General features: G+C 38.4%; 1 protein-coding gene across 1 annotated transcript in view; it reads left to right on the top strand.

Annotated features, from left to right (window-relative positions):
* acap2a (ArfGAP with coiled-coil, ankyrin repeat and PH domains 2a) overlaps positions 1 to 20,019 on the top strand; it is a 142,955-nt gene that overhangs the window by 38,637 nt on the left and 84,299 nt on the right. Inside the window, exons 7-14 of the mRNA XM_089130965.1 lie at positions 1,887 to 1,931; positions 2,040 to 2,135; positions 2,226 to 2,300; positions 2,414 to 2,425; positions 2,923 to 3,035; positions 14,776 to 14,827; positions 14,912 to 15,012; positions 15,100 to 15,208. Coding sequence (XP_088987091.1) covers positions 1,887 to 1,931; positions 2,040 to 2,135; positions 2,226 to 2,300; positions 2,414 to 2,425; positions 2,923 to 3,035; positions 14,776 to 14,827; positions 14,912 to 15,012; positions 15,100 to 15,208 — 603 coding nt within the window. The remainder of the gene's footprint in view (positions 1 to 1,886; positions 1,932 to 2,039; positions 2,136 to 2,225; positions 2,301 to 2,413; positions 2,426 to 2,922; positions 3,036 to 14,775; positions 14,828 to 14,911; positions 15,013 to 15,099; positions 15,209 to 20,019) is intronic.

Here is a 20,019-nt window from a genome sequence, read left to right as displayed (position 1 = left end):
TCGGGATTTACCTCATTATGGTGAAGATAGTGCTACAGTGGCTGGCGCACCCCCTTTGGCACTTTAAAATCTTCCTTGCGCAGGTCTCAATCTCTGACCATTGTGACAATACCTGGGGCCTCATGTATAAAACTTTGCGTAGATTTCATCCTTAAAGTGTGCGTACGCACATAAGGCAGAATTTGCGTACGCACAAAAGTTTTCAGATTTATAAAACCGTTCGTACGCCAGAACCTGCGCAGAATTCACTTTATAAATCCCAGTCAACTGGAGATTGTGCGCACGTGCGTCTCCTCCCCGAAATAACCAAATATGGAGATTACAACGCCTAGTTTAAATATGCATATCCTCATCTGCATATCATTTGCATATGATTATTCATCCACGTGATACCAAGTTTAACGGAAATGCGGATGTGCCGTCACATTATTACAAACATTTTTTTTAGTAGCCTATATCCTTGCCTTGTTTTTGAATGAATAAATCAAATAGTGTTAAATACATTTCAGATAAAGTTTCTCAATCTTTTCCACTGGCCAAATAGTATTTTTAATTGATTTATATTTTAATGGAAATAGATAGACATGGTTGTGCATTATTTGCACGAAACAGTTTTCTCAGACAATCTCTAGTTAAAACATTAAAACACAGCATGCCAGAAGAAAAGTGTTCAAAAGCAATGCATCCACAACAAATAGGTCTATTTCTATTTATTGAATATATATATATATATATATATATATATATATATATATACATACTGTATATATTGTAACTTCTCAGTAATGATTGCATGTAGTTTAAGAGTTTAACTCCATTAATGAGAATGGCATATTTAATCTAAATGTTTATATCAGAAGTAAAACAAAGTTTAAACCATTCTCTTATTTATTTAAACTATTATTGATAACATGCACTCTATTTATGATGATAATGATGACTCATAATGATGATTTACGGTTTTACTCCATCTGCCGTTAGATTATAGGCTATATGTGCGTCAGTTTCACTAAACGGAACGCGCGTGCTGGCACGGTCATTTAAGAAGGGATGGATGTTTGCTTCAAGTGATGATAGGTTTGTGAAATTATATTTGTATTATCTTTCTGTAGATGTATAATTTTCTTTAGATTCTCTGTCTAATAGTGAGCAAAAAGACATTTGACTCCAGCTCACCATCGGTGTCGCCAAAACCCATACTCTTCTAAAAGAGTGCGTACGCACAGTCAATAGCATCCTTACGGTGCGCACTTATTTACGCCAAGTTTATTTTTTATAAATCCCGATGTGCGCGTGGAAAAATGCGTACGCATATTTCTATGCCCATTTTGTGCGTACGCAACGTTTATACATGAGGCCCCTGGACCTTACATATAGTTAAAGTCTGATGGCGATGGGGAACTTCTCCACAATGAAATTGAAAACAGCATTGGTGTGGTGCAGTGGACTTCAGATTAGATGCTAACCTCTTTAATATTAGGAGGGACATGCAACCACAAAAATCTGTAAAGAGCAGATCCTGGAGCTGCAGTATGCAGACGACTGTGCTTTTAATGCCCATACTCTGGAGGATTTTCAAACTGCCGTTGCTGTGGCGGTGGGGGCGTACAGAACGACTGTCAACACCACCAAGACAGAAGTGGTCTGCCAATGGAGTACTAATGTCCCACCCACATTACCTGCATTCACTTTTGAAGATGAAAAGATGTCAATAGTGCCATCTTTCAAATTTCTGGGTAGTTTTACCTCTGAGCATAGCAGCGTCGACAATGAAATCCAGAGCCGAATTGAACAGACATCAGCTGCCTATGGTAGACTTCGGTGTAGAGTGTTTTGTTCTTACCATCTTTTCATTTGTTGTTCATACCAGTTTTGTTTCTTTTCAGATAAATGTCCTTCAGTCTAAAAGAAGATTGGAAATCCTAAAATCTGTAAGATTTAGAAGACCAACAAATTAAAGTTAACATAAGCTTCATTATTTACAAAGGACAATTTAATTACAGAATAAAAAATATATTCTTTATAATCTGTTTTTGTAGATGCTGTCCTATATGAATGCCAACCTCACTTTTTTCCATCAAGGATATGATTTCTTTAGCCAGCTTCAACCATTTATGAAGCAGCTCAGCGGTCAGGTACAAAGGCATGAATTAAAAATGTACATATGCATTGTATGTGTGTTCAAATGTGAAGCTCATTTTTTTTTTGGGTGTTTGCTTTGTCAGTTGGATCAGCTGGTGGTGGATTCAGCAAAGGATAAAAGAGACATGGAGCAAAAACACTCAACTATCCAACAGATGGTAAAATATGAGCAGAAACTAAATTTTAATTCCATTGAAAACACATACTTTAAGAAAAGTCTTCTGTATCTTCCTCTACAAATCTAACTCCTGTTTTCTTTCTTCACTATCAGGCTGCTTTGCAGGTAAAACCTCTATGAAAATTCTCTCTCTTAGATTGTTGTAGGCCATTTTAAACAAATAGCTTTGGATCTCATGTATTAGATCTCATGTCTTTGGTGTAAGTATATTTCACCAAAGACACTCAGGAATTCTATTTTGCAGAAAGAAATGTAAGCCTTTATAGGACCATTCAGAATTGTAACTTTGTGAAAATGGTTTAAATATTTTAGAATATTTACAAAGTATGTATGCATAATGAATGTTTTTTATATTGCCTTTATACTGATTTATTTTGTTTATTTATTTATTTTATCCATATGGATAAATAAATAAGAATCACAAATTCACAGTGCAAACAAATCTTAATGGTCCTAAAATATTTACTTTAGTGTAAATATGACACTAATATGTTCTTATTGGTGTTTTTTTAAAGCAGTAACGTTTTCCCTGAAATTTTGAGCAATTTTGATGAACCAATACAGCGTTAGTTGACTGTTACTTTTCTGTGCGGATTTTCAAGGATTTCTCCACTGACGACACAAAACTGGAATATAATGTAGACACTGATAATGGAATAGCTATGGAGGGATACCTCTTCAAAAGAGCAAGCAATGCCTTCAAAACCTGGAACAGGTGTGGCTGCTCATTGTTGTAGTGAAATGTTTGTGTTGAGAGTAAGCTGACATTTCATTTCAGAATTATTTTTTATTTATTAACTTTTTTTTATAGATTTCATTTTTAGTATTTTTTATTTTTATTTGACCTCGTCGTGTTTCTTGGCTTATGGCAGGTAGCATATTGCATACTTTTCTAGTTTTAAATAATTGTCCACAGTAGTGATAGGATCCACCATGTGTCAAAGTGATTAATGGCTTTTTAATTAATGATGATTGATGGTGACCTTTGACGTGGCCCCTCCCCGTGCCCTGTGTTTGACCCGGCCCCTCCTCCCTGCGTCCTTGGGTTGAACTTGTCCATTCGATGACCTTGGCCCTGTTGTGACCTTGTGTCGTATGACCTGGTGTGTAATTGAATAATAGGTGTGGTATGTCTCAGTCCTCGTGATTATAAGGGAATCATTGATATGATGTAAGATTTTATGTTCGAAGGGGATCTCTGGTCCTTGTGATTATAAGGGAATCATTGATATGATGTAAGGTTTTATGTTTGAATGGGTTCGTCCCACCACATTCCAGAGCAGCGGTTGGTTGTATAAATGGATGTGTTGTACTCTTGAATCTCACTCATTGCTTCTGATTTTACAAAGTATGGACAATTTATACTCACCTAAATTCCCAGAGGGATCGATAAATGATGATCTGATGGAAAGTCTAGCTATGGCACCAAGAAAGCCGCATGGACATGTGAGTTTGACAAAGTTTCTCCATGAAACTACGGACTGGTGTAAAGGCGAATTTCTGATGAATAGTGGCCGTGATGCATATACTAAAAAGAATATGGATGATTGCGTATACATATTCTGTTGTAAAGACATGACAAATCTCGGGAGTCATTCAGGACACGTACGTCAAAATGAACATCTATGAGTTCTATGAAATGCAATTTTTGTTCAAGTGGTGTGATGTGACTCTGCTGAGCAGTATTTTTTCAAACATAAACAAGATGTTCAAGTGGTGCGACATGCAAGCCGGATACAGTAAAACGACAAAAAGACGTCGCTTCAGAACACGCTCATGTGTGCAGTTGTGGCATCTCTTTCGATTATATTCCTGGACCTCCTGACGACAACGCTACGACAACGCCTGGAACCTCGGACCCCCACAAAGACTGGCTGGATAAATTTGGCACAGACCTTGGTGCTCGCAACCTGACTTTCCTGTCTGATGCATGTAGTGGTAGTGAGTTTGCAGTCAAACCCTGTTTCGACGCCACGGATGGATGCTTCACCGAAGTTGGATTCAAAATCATAAAGGCCACTGTCATGCTGTTGCTGCAACATCTCATCGGAGATATGCTGAAGGAAGACTGTGAGGGGTGTGCGATAAACCACCCTAGCCAGCTACAACATTCCTGTCTGTTTGACCCCCCTACATACTACTTCGATATCTACTTTGATGAGCTGTCCAATAGACTGTTTAAACCCAATCTGCATTTCATCATCGGGATTGTCCTAACCCGCTGCGGTTTAAAATCCCATCCTCACCGGATTCAAGGAACAGTCGGAACTATTCTGCACGAATTAAAGTCGAGCCCTTCATCGCTGCTAAGCTAGAAGAAATCAGGGTTAAACTTTTGGACAAACCCTGCAAGGCCATTGTCTACGACGTTGTTGATCTCTGGCAGGGTCTCTCAATCGTGAATGGCTAGTGAACAAGACCCCACCAACATGGGTGTTGCCTGTAGCCTAAAGAGCTGTATGGAATCCATGTTTAAAGAACATTATCTGGAACAGATGGAGAATCTTATGAACAAGATGGTTTCCGATGCAACCTACCCCGATAAACCAGGCAGTCCAGACACCAGACGCGAAGCAAATCTCAAGAAAATGATGGAACATATAAGAGGGTTGTCTGATTCATGGTCTGATATGACTGAAAAATGTATTAATGGACCTGATCCCCCCGGTGTAATGGTAAAAGAGGTTCTCGAAATGATGTGCGAATCACAAAGCGATATTGGTATTATTGATGCTTTGTGCATGTTTACGTATGTTGCGGACGTATGTACGGAGCTGAATGTGAAGTCGAGAGAATATGAAAATGATGTGGACAGAACTTTAGAAATGATGGAGATTCTCAACGACATTAACATAATGTCAATTATATACTGGACCAAAACCTGATGGTATGTCGTGATTTCCTATTCTGGTTAGATTATCCATGATGTTATTACGTTCTATTTTACTAACCAATATATATATCAAATTTAGTGTGTTGTATTAATACCATTTTACTTGATACAATACAATACAATATTTATTTATAGAGCACATTTAAAAACAGCCAGGGCTGACCAAAGTGCTGTACAAAGCAGAAAAAAATAATGCACAGGACAGTAAAAATAATCAATTAACAATCAGGGAGAATTAAAAGCGAGAGAAAATAAATAAGTCTTTAAAGAAGATTTAAAAAGAGAAACTGAGGGAGCCAGTCTGATGTAGACAGGCAGACTGTTCCAGAGTTTTGGACCAGCAGTCGCAAAAGCATGGTCGCCTCGTTTTTTGAGTCTGGTTCTAGGCTCGATTAGAAGGCAGTAGTCACTGGATCTCAGGGTACGAGTCGGAGTGTACGGACAGAGCAGATCGGTCAAGTACTGAGGGGCCAAATTGTTAAGAGCTTTATATACAAAAAGTAAAAAAACATTTTTTTTTATTTGCATTTCTTAATTTATACAATGAACAAACAAACAAAAATAAAAATAACAGCAACAACTAGTAGGGTGCTACAAATACAGGTCTTCCATTTGTTTCATACATTTGAATGAGTTACATAACAAGTCCATTTCAACCATCGTGTTTTACATTTATGTGCTTCCAGTCTCAGGTCGTGGGTCATTTTTTCCATTGCGCATATTTCCTCCATGGTATTCCTCCATTGGTCCAGATTCAAAGGATCACTTTTTAACCAATTCCTCGTTATAACTTTCTTACTTGCTGTCAGCATCACTTTGAGTAGATAAATGTCTTCCTCTTTAGCATCATCTTTAGTTAACAGGCCCTTGTCCGGTGATTCCCTTGTCTGTCCATTTTGTAAATGTGCTATCCATCTGTCCACTTCTGAATTTTGTAGTACAATGGCCAGATCAACAATTTACAATTGCCCTCCAATTTGTATTTATTCATTATATCCCACCAAATCTTAATTGTTGTGTCTACTATAGGATTTGGTTCTATAGGTTGGTTAGATGTTTTCTCACCCAACCTCGTTTGTGGTTGGCAAGTTCCGTAGTTAAGTTCAATGTGTTACCATTTGGAGTAATATTCTGACGAGCACCAATAGATTATATATCTTAACTGGGCAGCCAGGAAATATTCTTTAAAATTAGGAAGAGCAAGTCCTCGTCTTTTTTTCTCTAGTTGTAGAGTTTTAAACTTAACTCTTGGTCTTGTCCCCTTCCAAATAAATGTGCTTACTTGTTTATCCCATTCATCAAATTGCGTTTTTGGTATACAAATTGGCAATGAAATGAATAAGTACAGCAATCTAGGCAACACGTTCATTTTTATCACCTCTATCTTTGAGCTTAAATCCATTACTAGTGTTGCCCATTTTGTCAAATCTTTTTGTATAGCTTCATTAATCTTATTATAATTAGCCTCATATAATGTATTTAGTTCTCTAGTCAGATAAACAACAAAAATATTTATTTTTTTCTGAATCCCATTTTAATTTGTAAGCCCGTCTGATTGAGTCAGCTGGTCTGTATTTTATACAAAGAACTTGGGTTTTTGAGATGTTTAACTTGTACCCTGATTTCCCTCCAAAATCTTTTAGTATCGTAAAAAGTTTAGCAATCGTATAATCTGGATTACTGAGGTATATGATAATATCATCTGCAAAGAGACCTAATTTATGTTCATCCTTAGCAACTGTGATTCCTTTAAGTTCTTTACTTTGTCTTATATACTGAGCCAAGGGCTCTATAAACAAGGCAAATAGGGAGGGGCTCAGACAGCATCCCTGCCTTGTCCCTCTAAAGAGCTCAAATCTGTCTCTTAAGTTACCATTTATTTTAATTCTAGCCACTGGTTTATCGTATAGAGCCTGTATACATTTAATGATCATTTTATCAAAACCCATTCTTTTCAAAACCGCAAAAAGGAAATTCCAGCAGACCCTATCAAAAGCCTTTTCCGCATCAAGACTTACTAAGGCTGTAGGAGTGTTCTGTTTATTGACTTCGTTGATTATATGTAACGTGCGCCGAATGTTATCTTGTTTTTGGCGACCTTTTATAAAACCCGTCTGGTCCTCCTCTATCAGGTCAGGGAGGAAGGTTTCTAATCTTCTAGCGATTATAGACGTGAATAATTTATAATCAACATTCAAAATGGAAATTGGACGATAGGACTCGCATAACTCTTTATTTTTACCTTCCTTTGGTATGACTGTTATCATGGCCTCTTTCCATGAGGGAGGGCATTTTGCATGTTTAAGTGTCCAATTAAAAGATTCCAACAATTGAGGGGCAAGGTTTGTCCAACAATTGATGTACCATTCGTTAAGATAGCCATCTGTACCTGGGCTTTTTTTGCATTTCAATCTACTGATAGCATTATCTAGTTCTTTTTTAGTAATGGGTGAATTTAATAATCGATTTTGAGTGGTTCCTGTGGAGGGGAGATCTAATTCAGCTAAATAATCTTCAATTTCTTTTTTATCTACTTGTTCCGAATGATTATACAGAGATTTATAATATTTATGAAAAATATTTTTTATTTCCTCAGGTTCATATGTTATGACATTACTTTCTGGATCTCTGATTTTGTTAATTGAGTTCCTTATTTGCTGTGATCTTAATCTTTTTGCTAATATTTTGGTTGCTTTGGGACCTGATTCATAAAATATTTGTTTTGTGAATCTCAGTTTTTTTTTTTCTGTCTCCTCATTTGCCATGTCTGATAAATGTTTTTTTAATTCCTTTTATCATACCCGCCAATTTATCACTCTTATCTGTTATGCTGTTGTTTTTCTAGTTTTCTTAAATTTTGTTCTAGGTCAGCTTGTAATAGCTTTTTCTTTTTTTTAATGTGAGCTAGCCTTGATATCAGGTTTCCTCTCATCACTGCTTTAATAGTGTCCCATAATATTGTTGGCTCTATTTGTTCATCCTTATTATTTCTTATACAGTCTTGAATCTCTTTTGTGATTTCTTGCACCGCAATTTCATTATTAAGAATATTAACATTCATTTTCCATAATGTTGTTTTGTTTGGACTATCAAGATGTATAGTTAAGTATATAGCATTGTGATCTGACACATCTGCTATTCCGATTTCACAGTCTATAACCCGATGTCTATCCATTGTATTCATCAGGAAGTAGTCAATCCTAGAATGTACCTTATGAGCAGCAGAATAATGCGTATAATCTCTCTCTAATGGGTGCAGGGCTCTCCAAACATCACATAGACCTGCATCTTTCATTAGAATATTAAGATTCTTGGATTTGATGTTTTTATATCTTTTAGTACTTGTTGTGTCTTTAGTGTAATTCAAAATTGTGTTCCAATCGCCTCCACATATCAAAATCCCCTCACTCATTGTTATTTTGTCAAACAATAAGTTGAAGAATGTTTTGTCTTCCTCAGGGGGAGCATACACATTGACTAGTGTAACTACAGTATTATCAATCCTCCCTTTAACAATCACATATCTGCCATGTTTATCGGAACATTCCTCAGTCAATTCAAAATTAACCTTGTTTGAGATTAGGGTAATAACTCCTCTCCGTCTGCTATTCTTGTACGAACTAAAAAATGAATTTATGTAACCCAACTTTTTAAATTTCTCATGTTCTTCATTTGACATATGAGTTTCTTGTATGAATATAACTTGCATATTATCCCTTTTCAATTTTGTTATCAACCTACTCCTCTTTATCGGGTTACCCAGACCATTTACATTTATTGTCTCAATTTTCAGTTTACATGACCCACTCATACTCTGAGTGAATTATTGCTGTAGACCCCACAAGTGAACAAGAACTATTAACAAGAACAAAAAAAATAAAAAAAATAAATAAGTAGAGACAATAAAACCGGGAATACCTGTGACTCCAACTCAAAGGGAGAAATATCTCTCCCGTTTTTGGACGATCTCAGTTGCATAGTCGTGGTCGAAATAAATCTTTCTCCCTTTTGACTGAATGCGTCCTTTTTTCCACGCTTCCTTAAGGATTAGCTCTTTAGTAGTAAATTCTTGAAAATTTACTATAATTTGTCTCGGGTTATTATTTGGTCGGAGCTTAGCGGCAAAGACTCTGTGGGCTCGCTGGATTTTAAGATCCAAGTCCGCTGGCAAAGGTAACTCACGTTTGAGGAAGTCTGTCACGAATTGCTTCACCGACATCCCTTCCTCTCCCTCTTCTACCCCGAAAAGTCGAATGTTGTTCCTTCGCGATCTAGATTCAAGATCGGTCAGTTTGTTTTGGATACTCCTCTGTCGCTTAATGCTTTCAGTCAGCGCTTCAGTCAAATCCAGTGTCATGTCCTCAACACATCCCACGCGGTTCTCCGCTTCTTTCATTCTTTCCGTCAGGCCTCTCACTTCCTCCGTCAGGTTGTTGAGTTTATTACCCATCTCCTGGCGCAGGTCATTGATGTCCTTCCTTAGTTTGTCATTGTCCTCCTTCAGTTCGGATTTAAGCGTTTCTATTGCTTCCAATATCGCGCTTGAGGTTTTGTTAGTTCCGCCCGGGCTCGAGCTTGCTTGCTCGGTTGCGTTGCTAGCTTTTGCCGCGGTTGATTTGTCTCCTTTCGGCATTTTGCATCTTTTTGGTCTTTAACGTTTTAAACCCCACTCAAATGCTTAATTTACTCTATTAATGGATAATATATCTTCAGAGTTTTGGTGGGTATTTTCCATCAATCTCGGAGAGCGGTCACCAAACACGTCTGTCACATTACCCCATCACCGGAAGTCAACAAAGTTTAAGTTTTATAAGCTCAAATGGTCACCTTTCTCTGTTCTGTCCAAAAAGTAAAATTTTATAATAAATTCTAAATTTGACAGGTAGCCAATGGAGTTTGAATAAGATAGGGGTGATCGATTCATACTTGCGTGTCCCAGTGAGGAGTCTAGCAGCTGCGTTTTGCACTAGCTGTAAGCGCGAGAGAGAAGACTGAGATAGACCAAAATAAAGAGAATTACAATAGTCTAGCCGAGATGTTATAAATGCATGAATCACTGTTTGGAGATTACTCTGTGTTAGAAAAGGTTTCACTTTAGAGATTTGGCGGAGGTGAAAAAAGCATGACTTTACGACGGCACTGATCTGTTTATCGAATTTTAAGTTGTGGTCAAACAGAAAGCCCAGATTTCTTGCACAGTGGGTTTCATACTGTGCGAGAGTACCACGATCGACATCATACGCACAGTTGTCCCTGGGGCCGAAGATAATTATTTCTGTTTTATTTTCGTTTAAGTTTAGAAAGTTACTTGAAAGCCAAAGTTTAAGTTCACTTAAGCAGGTAAGCAGGGGTTGTAGACCATGTTTAGCATTATGTTTTAGAGGGAAGTAAATCTGAGTATCGTCAGCATACAAATGAAAGGATACTCTGTGTTTGTTAAAAATAGTAGCCAAAGGTAGCAAATATAGAATAAACAATACCGGCCCAAGGATTGATCCCTGTGGGACTAATATCTAATAAAACTAGAGCCAGTGATTTCCTAGAATCAGTTGCAGTGAAAATATCACTTGAAACTCTTAAGAGAGCAGATTCGGTACTGTGTAAAGCTTTAAAACCAGATTGAAAAATTTCATGGAGAGAATTTACGGATAAGTATGATTGTAATTGAATCAATACAACTCTCTCAATTATTTTCGAGATAAAAGGTAAGTTAGAGATAGGACGAAAGTTACAGAGCTCAGAAGGATCGAGATTGTTTTTTTTAAGATATAGCGTCACCACGGCAACTTTCAGACTGCTAGGGAAGGAACCGGTTGGCAGGCATTTGTTAATTAAAAGTAAGAGGCCAGGACCAACTGTGGCCATGATTTGTCTTAGGAAAAAAGGTGGAATAATATCCTGTGGACAGATAGTAGGTTTTAAATGACCAACAATTTCATTACATGTGTCCAGATCAATCGGCTCGAACTCAGACCAGGTGGAAAGACATAATGGATCAACATGGATACTTGATGTGATGGAATAATTTTACTGGGTGTTGCATCTATTCATTTTACTGTCACAGTATTATTTTTAAATAAAAGATTGATTCATCCATCGACCCCTGGATGTAGACAAAGTAAACGAAGGTCAAGTCTTTCGAAACTTGTATGGTGATATAAAGAAGCGCGAGAATCCTCTATTTAATTACAAAGTAGGCGACGTTGTTTACTTTGTCGACATCCAGGGGTCTCATTCTAATACTCCAATGATAACTAGAGTTGTATCCTTGTATAAGATCCTGTAAAACGTCTGTGTATCGACGGGAATTTGTAGCCGTTAAAAATCTCCACATGTGACTTTTTAATGTTCTATTAAACCGCTCCACAACGCTGGCCTTCAAATCAATGGCAGTAGCGAAATGATTAATTTTATGCGTTTTCATTACATCTTGAAAATGTTTGTTAAAAAATTCCTTCCCTTGATCCGTCTGTAATTTCTGCGAAATACGCCCCTCTTCGAGTATAGACTCAAACGCCTTAGTAACCTCGAGACCGCTCTTATTCTTCAGCACTCGTACCCATGCATACTTGCTAAACACATCTATACACGTTAGCAAATATTTATTACCGTCATTATCTTTGGAGTATGCTATCATGTCAACGAGATCAGCCTGGAACTGAGTATCAACCCCGTACACCACTACTCTATTGCGTTTGTATTTTATAGGAGCTGTTTTGTGTAATGTGTAAGCATCCTCTCCGGACAGCCACTCCGAAACCTGTTTATCGCTTAGACGCACACCGCTGTCTTTTAAGACAGCGTCTTTCAACCGTTTTTTACCCCCTAAAGAACCGGGGTTGGCCGGTCTATAATACGCCTTTTTCATAAGCTCTGTCATGTTGTTGACGTGTCAGTGAAAAAATAACACTTACAAAGGTATGAATCAATCTTTTATTTAAAAATAATACTGTGACAGTAAAATGAATAGATGCAACACCCAGTAAAATTATTCCATCACATAAAGTAAAATGGTATTAATACAACACACTAAATTTGATATATATATTGGTTAGTAAAATAGAACGTAATAACATCATGGATAATCTAACCAGAATAGGAAATCACGACATACCATCAGGTTTTGGTCCAGTATATAATTGACAAACATTATGTTAATGTCGTTGAGAATCTCCATCATTTCTAAAGTTCTGTCCACATCATTTTCATATTCTCTCGACTTCACATTCAGCTCCGTACATACGTCCGCAACATACGTAAACATGCACAAAACATTGATAATACCAATATCGCTTTGTGATTCGCACATCATTTCGAGAACCTCTTTTACCATTACACCGGGGGGATCAGGTCCATTAATACATTTTTCAGTCATATCAGACAACCCTCTTATATGTTCCATCATTTTCTTGAGATTTGCTTCGCGTCTCGTGTCTGGACTGCCTGGTTTATCGGGGTAGGTTGCATCGGAAACCATCTTGTTCATAAGACTCTCCATCTGTTCCAGGTAATGTTCTTTAAACATGGATTCCATACAGCTCTTTAGGCTACAGGCAACACCCATGTTGGTGGGGTCTTGTTCCCTAGCCATTCACGATTGAGAGACCCTGCCAGAGATCAACAACGTCGTAGACAATGGCCTTGCAGGGTTTGTCCAAAAGTTTAACCCTGATTTCTTCTAGCTTAGCAGCGATGAAGGGCTCGTCTTTTAATTTGTGCAGAATAGTTCCGACTGTTCCTTGAATCCGGTGAGGATGGGATTTTAAACCGCAGCGGGTTAGGACAATCCCGATGATGAAATGCAGATTGGGTTTAAACAGTCTATTGGACTGCTCGTCAAAGTAGGTATCTAAGTAGTATGTAGGGGGGTCAAACAGACAGGAACGTTGTAGCTGGCTAGGGTGGTTTATCGCACATCCCTCACAGTCTTCCTTCAGCTTTTCTCCGATGAGATGTTGCAGCAACAGCACGACAGTGGCTTTTATGATTTTGAATCCAACTTCGGTGAAGCATCCATCCGTGGCGTCGAAACAGGGTTTGACTGCAAACTCACTACCGCTACATGCATCAGACAGGAAAGTCAGGTTGCGAGCACCAAGGTCTCTGCCAAATTTATCCAGCCAGTCTTTGTGAGGGGTCCGAGGTTCCAGGAGTTTCGGTCAGAATATGGTCGGTAGCGTTGTCGTCAGGAGGTCCAGGAATATAATCGAAAGAGATGCCGCAACTGCACACATGTGCGTGTTCTGAAGCGACGTCTTCAGCCATGCTTTATAAATGAGACTTGGTGGGGTCTGACTACGGAGTTTTATAACCATAGTAAATGGGTGGGGCCGGCCACTTCTATCTGCTTCTTCGGTTGCATCAGGGTGGAACAGTTGCACTTTAATTTTACTGTATCCGGCTTGCATGTCACACCACTTGAACATCTTGTTTATGTTTGAAAAAATACTGCTCAGCAGAGTCACATCGCACCACTTGAACAAAAATTGCATTTCATAGAACTCAAGATGTTCATTTTGACGTACGCGTCCTGAATGACTCCCGAGATTTTTCGTGTCTTTACAACAGAATATGTATACGCAATCATCCGGATTCTTTTTAGTATGGTCGCCGACTACTTGGTACCGGACATTCGGGGTGGCTCCATCCCACTCGGCAATGTACAATGGTTCATCACCACTGTCATTCAGATCCTTCCACACTAGTCTGTAAAATAAAGACCAGTCTTTCTCAGGAAATTCCAGACATGTGTCTTCACCCAGTGTAAAATCACCAACGCCGTCACCGGTGTAGAGCATAACAACTCGAGATGGTTTGTGAAATATGTATTCGAATACACGGCCACTATTCATCAGAAATTCGCCTTTACACCAGTCCGTAGTTTCATGGAGAAACTTTGTCAAACTCACATGCCCATGCGGCTTTCTTGGTGCCATAGCTAGACTTTCCATCAGATCATCATTTATCGATCCCTCTGGGGATTTAGGTGAGTATAAATTGTCCATACTTTGTAAAATCAGAAGCAATGAGTGAGATTCAAGAGTACAACACATCCATTTATACAACCAACCGCTGCTCTGGAATGTGGTGGGACGAATCCATTGAAACATAAAACCTTACATCATATTAATGATTCCCTTATAATCACAAGGACCAGAGATCCCCTTCGAACATAAAATCTTACATCATATCAATGATTCCCTTATAATCACGAGGACAGAGACATACCACACCTATTATGCAATTGCACACCAGGTCATACGACACAAGGTCACAACAGGGCCAAGGTCATCGAATGGACAAGGTCAACCCAAGGACGCAGGGAGGAGGGGCCGGGTCAAACACAGGGCACGGGGAGGGGCCACGTCAAAGGTCACCATCAATCATCATTAATTAAAAAGCCATTAATCACTTTGACACATGGTGGATCCTATCACTACTGTCCACACATCCTGTATCTCCAAAACCAAAGTGAACACTTCTTACTTTCTACTGTCCTCAAATACTCTCTCTTAAAACCTTCAATCTGTGGCTGAATCCAGTTATTTTCTTCCCCTAATAGACGATGGTTTTCTATTCAAAACAGTCAGCTGGTTTATCAAAAGAGATTCTGGGTAAGTCTGTTTTAAAGACTTGTAAACAAGTTGTTGCACTGTAACTACAGTGTTTTTCTACAGTTATGTGTTGAAATGTTTCAGGATAACCCCACTGTAGTAGTAGAAGATCTGAGACTCTGCACTGTTAAACACTGTGAGGATTTGGAAAGACGATTCTGTTTCGAAGTGGTGTCCCCATCCAAGTATGTTTGAGTCTGTCTTCTATGGTTAGAAATATGAGGGGATTTTTTGTATTGAAAGTTTGACTCACATGACCTGTTGCATATCAGGAGCTGGATGATGCAGGCAGACTCAGAGAAACTGCGGCAGGCATGGATCAAAGCAGTGCAGAACAGCATTGCTACAGCCTTCAGAGAGAATGGAGAAGAAACGACTATTGTGAGTCAACTCAACACACATCATTCTAGTACATATCAGAGATGGGACTCAAATTCAGGTCAATGGTGTGAGAGACAGACTCTTCAAGCCACTGGAAGGTGGTGAACCAAAAAGTAAAGATGCACTTTGGAAATGTTGAGATCCAACAGAATTTAATTAAAAGTTCATGTAACAAAAAATCTACTGATATAGCAGGAGGCAGCAATAGTAATTAAACATAACATTTTCTTACAACCTTACACACATTCTTTGACAAAATGCATCATGAAATTTAATCTTATCTGGGTAAATGGTGAATTATAATTAGGATGAAGCTACATGTGTTAATTTATGAGATTGATTAATTCTATGCTTTTAGTCAGAGTTCACTGTAAACCACCATCTAGTGTTTGTAATAACTTCATATTGTGATCTAATGTGGTAATTTTGGTCATATAATGAGGTATATACATGTTTTTGTAGCAGTTTAGAAAAAAACTAATACCTACACCTGCTTAGCATTTCTCATGTAAACATCCTTTATTTCTATAAAAAAAATAACCCAAATCTTATGAAAATCACATACATATGTTGATACAATTTCACGTTTCATGAGTAGAAATGTTTCACTGGGTTAGTAAAGTATGCACGGAACAGAACACACAAGTGTAATGGAACTTCATCATTGGAAAAGACAGGGCGGGTCATACATATGTATACGTAGATGCTACATTCGGCTGCTCTAAACATTTTTTTTTTTTTAATTTTTAGTCAGTCTTTCGACTAAAATGCCGTTTTGTTTTAGTCATATTTTAGTCATCTGAATTGTTTTTGTTTTAGTCGCCGAAATACAAGGATGGATTTGTTCAATTGTAATGGATTCATTTATAATATCTCTAAAATTTCCAAACCCATTATATACTCCCGGAAAAAAAAAATCTATTAACCTGTTAATATGAATGATTTTAAAGTTTGAACATGCAATACAGACAGATTAACTGCTGTGACAAAAAATTATTATCTTAAAATTAAATAAAACCACTTCTTCAAAAGAAGAACACAGGCTTCCTTTAAATGAATGATATATGCATTCTTTATAACAACTTGCATACATATTTCTTTATTCTGTCAAGCAGACATATTTATTTGTATAAATTAAATAATTCATTCTCATTAAAGAGCACTGAATTCTTTTCACTTTTTCTTTTGTTGTTTGATTAATATTAAGGGCAAAGATGGCATTATGTTTATTATTGTAGAGAATCGAGGCGAATCAAACACAACTTAATCAAATTAATCTCTCATGGGATTAATTCACATGGCTTCAACACTTCAAGTTCTGGAGCCCACATTCCAGAGTCACGGAACGGCGCCGAGGGTTTGCTTTAGGGGATAATAAAACCCCCTCAGGAGACTTTTTATTGCCCTGCAGGCCCAAGAGATGGGCACTAAACAGGACGAACGTGTCAATATGTTAATGTTTTACTAAGACAAATCGGCTCCAAAATGGTGGAACGAGAGGCTCACAACAAAGACCCCTTTGATCCCCTGACAGAGATGTTCCACAGAACACATCTCCTCGTCCCCCTACGAGTTAAACTCTCAGTAACCTTGCTGTTGAGATCTCTCCAAGATCTCACGCATAAAATCATATAAACTCACCACAGAACAATTCTGGGACGTATAATCAAACCTCACAATTCTTATTGCTTCCTGCAATTCATGTATTGTGTTTGTTAATGCTTAGATCACATATTAATCATGTAATTGATGTTACTTAATAACTCTTGTAATTGTCATACAACCATTAGAAGTGTGAATGCCTCGTTTAATCTTAAACGAATCGTATTCTCGTAAATCAAAATATGGCTTGATTGAAATCTGCGTAAAAGGTTTTGTTTTATGATTATAATAATCATAAGGTTTAAACTATGGTCTTTTGTCTCTGCTAAGTGCTGGAGACCAGCTCACAGACCATGCATAAATTATGATAAGCAAGAAGTAGATCCACCTCCTCAAGTCATGCCATTACCTCATAGGCCAGAAGTTTCTAGGAGGTTGGACTAGAGTTTAAGTTAAAGATCCGAACAAAGGACCTCATGTTATGATTTTTGTTCCGTTCAATGTTCCGTGCCTGTTAGGTTCAGTTCGTTCAGTTCTGTAACTGTTAAGGTCGTGCCTCTCTCTAAAACCAGCAAGAGAGTGTTCTGTTCGTGCTTATCTCTGAAACAAAGATCTCTCTGTTCGCATGCTTCTACATTGACTAGACCAAATTCGACCAGCAGACGAATAACCCCTCAAGATCAGGGTTACAATTCAGCTCAGTCAAGCCATCCGACTTGTCTTACTTTCATTTCTTTCCTTTATTTCCTTTTTCGTAAAAGTCTCGTTTCAAAGTTAAGTTTGCTGCAAAGCTTCGTTTTAAACGGCTCTCCGCAACGCGCTTCGAAATCGTAAAGACTTTTCATTCGGCTGCTAGTCACACGTGACCGGCAAACCCAGGAACTTCCATCCCTGCACTTCAAAGACAACCAACCACGCAACGGACCCGGCCGGGAAACCGATGCAACGCAACATGGTCGCCGGAACAACAAGCAATCCCCTAAGCCACGCACAGATAGCTGAACTGGTGCTTTAATGTAAATTGAATAACCTCTCTAAGAAACGAAGGTTCAAATTAATGCTTGGTGGTCCTTTCAGGTTATGTCTTACGTGCATATAGAAAGTTGAAACTTTCTCTCACTCTTTCCAACTCACTCTTTCCCTTTCGCGACTGTATGAATGTGTGTGTGTGTGTGTGTGCGTGATTATGTTTAGACCTTAGTTGTGTTGAGAATAGCTAATAAAGCCTTCCATATATTTGAAAAGATAAATCTTCTTGTGTCGTGTTTGCACATTTAATGTCTTGTACTGTTCGATCTAAAGTTACCTTGCTAAGACATAGTGTTTCACTATAGATTTGGTATTTATATCCTTGCAAAGGTTATAATTACGTCCCGTTCAACCGAACTCTAAACGAGTCGTTTGCTCGGTTCAGTGATTCGGTTCCATAGATTCATTGCAAATCAATGAATCATTTCCCTTTGAGCTAAATTGGCCTTCGGCCCCCTTAAATACATTTTATGTATATTATTAAATGTTGCATTTGCTACATTATGCACTGTCACTTTAAGACCAAATGTGGGGACACAATTGCACTGATCACATCCGATATTCTCTTAACTGTTAACGTTCTGTAAAATCACCGACTGTCTCCCCAAAACGGATATTTAGACAATATTGTGTGTATTTGTCTACTCAGATGCGAAAGAGAGCTCAATTCAGTACTAGCACATGGTATAGCTTTCAATGTGAAATGGTGTGTGTCACCGGACGTGTACTTTGTCAGTTTATGGCCAGCAATATTGTAGTGTTATGCAAAGTCTGCAGTATGACCACTTTACCTCAGAGCAGTGTCCGTTAACTGAACGAATTGAGAATATCACCTGAAAATCTGATAACATCAGCAATTTTCATTCAAGCAGCTGATTTCAGTAAATGAATGTAAAACTAAATACATGTAAATTTAATATAAAACTATGTAAATCGTGCTCTGTGGCATGGCAGGATTTTGAACAAGGCCCTAAGCCGTAGCTGGGCGCCACTATTGTGTGTAAATTACACTAATAGAGAATAATGTGTTTTCTTATTTTAAAAAAACATGGCACTGTGCAATGTGGTGCTGCGCTTCTCGTCCGGTGTGCGACCCCTTTTAGGATATGGACAGCGGCCGACACGAACACACACACCTATTTACTTGATAATAAAGCCCTAAAGTAGTCTATCTTTCAACTCAGGACTGCGCCTCTCTCACAAATAAAGACAGGATTGGAGATCAAAAGTTTAACTGACACAGACTTCCGGTTGTCGAGCGGAATGGAGTAGCGGTGTTTTTCTAGGCTCCAGCCACACAGCCTCTATTTTTCACTATTACTTACTCGGTTTAACCTTAACCTCACTACAACTGCCTTTTAAACAGTAACTAGACAGTCCTAGTCAGCCAATATGTCTAAAACGCCTAACAATCAAATAAAGAACTTGCTTTACCGGACTCTGATATCGACAATGCTACTTTAGCTAACATGCTAGCAGATCTGCGGGTAGACTTCTGCGTAGGCTGCAGATCTGCGTAGGCTGACTCACTGTCCGTCAGATTTGAAAACAAACTCGCGCCTTTGCACTTCCTATTAGCCCCGTTGTGTATCATCTTGGTTGCAGTTCGAATGAACGAGTACTTATGTCCTTTTGATTTCTTACAGGTTAGGCTGTTGTTGGCAGGAACACGCTAGCATTCTGCTATTGTGTGACGTCATCACATTTTTGAATGGATTTTTAGAACAGATAAGTGAATTTAAAAATGCAATTTTCAGAGTGTATTTTCTTAGCCCTCCCTTTTGAATGCAACTTTCAAATTACTTGACAAAAAATTACATCCTGAGAAACGTGGATTTTTGGGGGTGAAACCCCATTGACTCCCATTCATTCTGCACTCGACCGCGAGCGCCCCCGCATGGACAGAGACGTGTTACTGCAGCCAGTCGAGAACCCGGAAGTAACCAGCCAGTGCCTATTCTCTTCAATTAGACATTCTCTGCTTGTATTTAGTTCTCCCTGTTTCAGTCAGTCTTTGTCGGTCTATGTTGAATGTATCCCTGTGTTGCGCCTGTACCCGATCTTCTTACCTGTATTTTTGAATTAAATTTATCTTCATGTGAATCTGGACTCCTCCTGTTCATCAGCCCGCACCACAACGGTGACAGATCGACCGACCATCAAAAAAGAAAAAGAAAAAA

The sequence above is a fragment of the Pimephales promelas genome, chromosome 5 (assembly GCF_988280905.1).
Source record: "Pimephales promelas chromosome 5, fPimPro1.hap1.1, whole genome shotgun sequence".
Lineage (NCBI taxonomy): Eukaryota > Metazoa > Chordata > Actinopteri > Cypriniformes > Leuciscidae > Pimephales > Pimephales promelas.
This window is presented reverse-complemented; position numbering and strand designations above follow the sequence as displayed.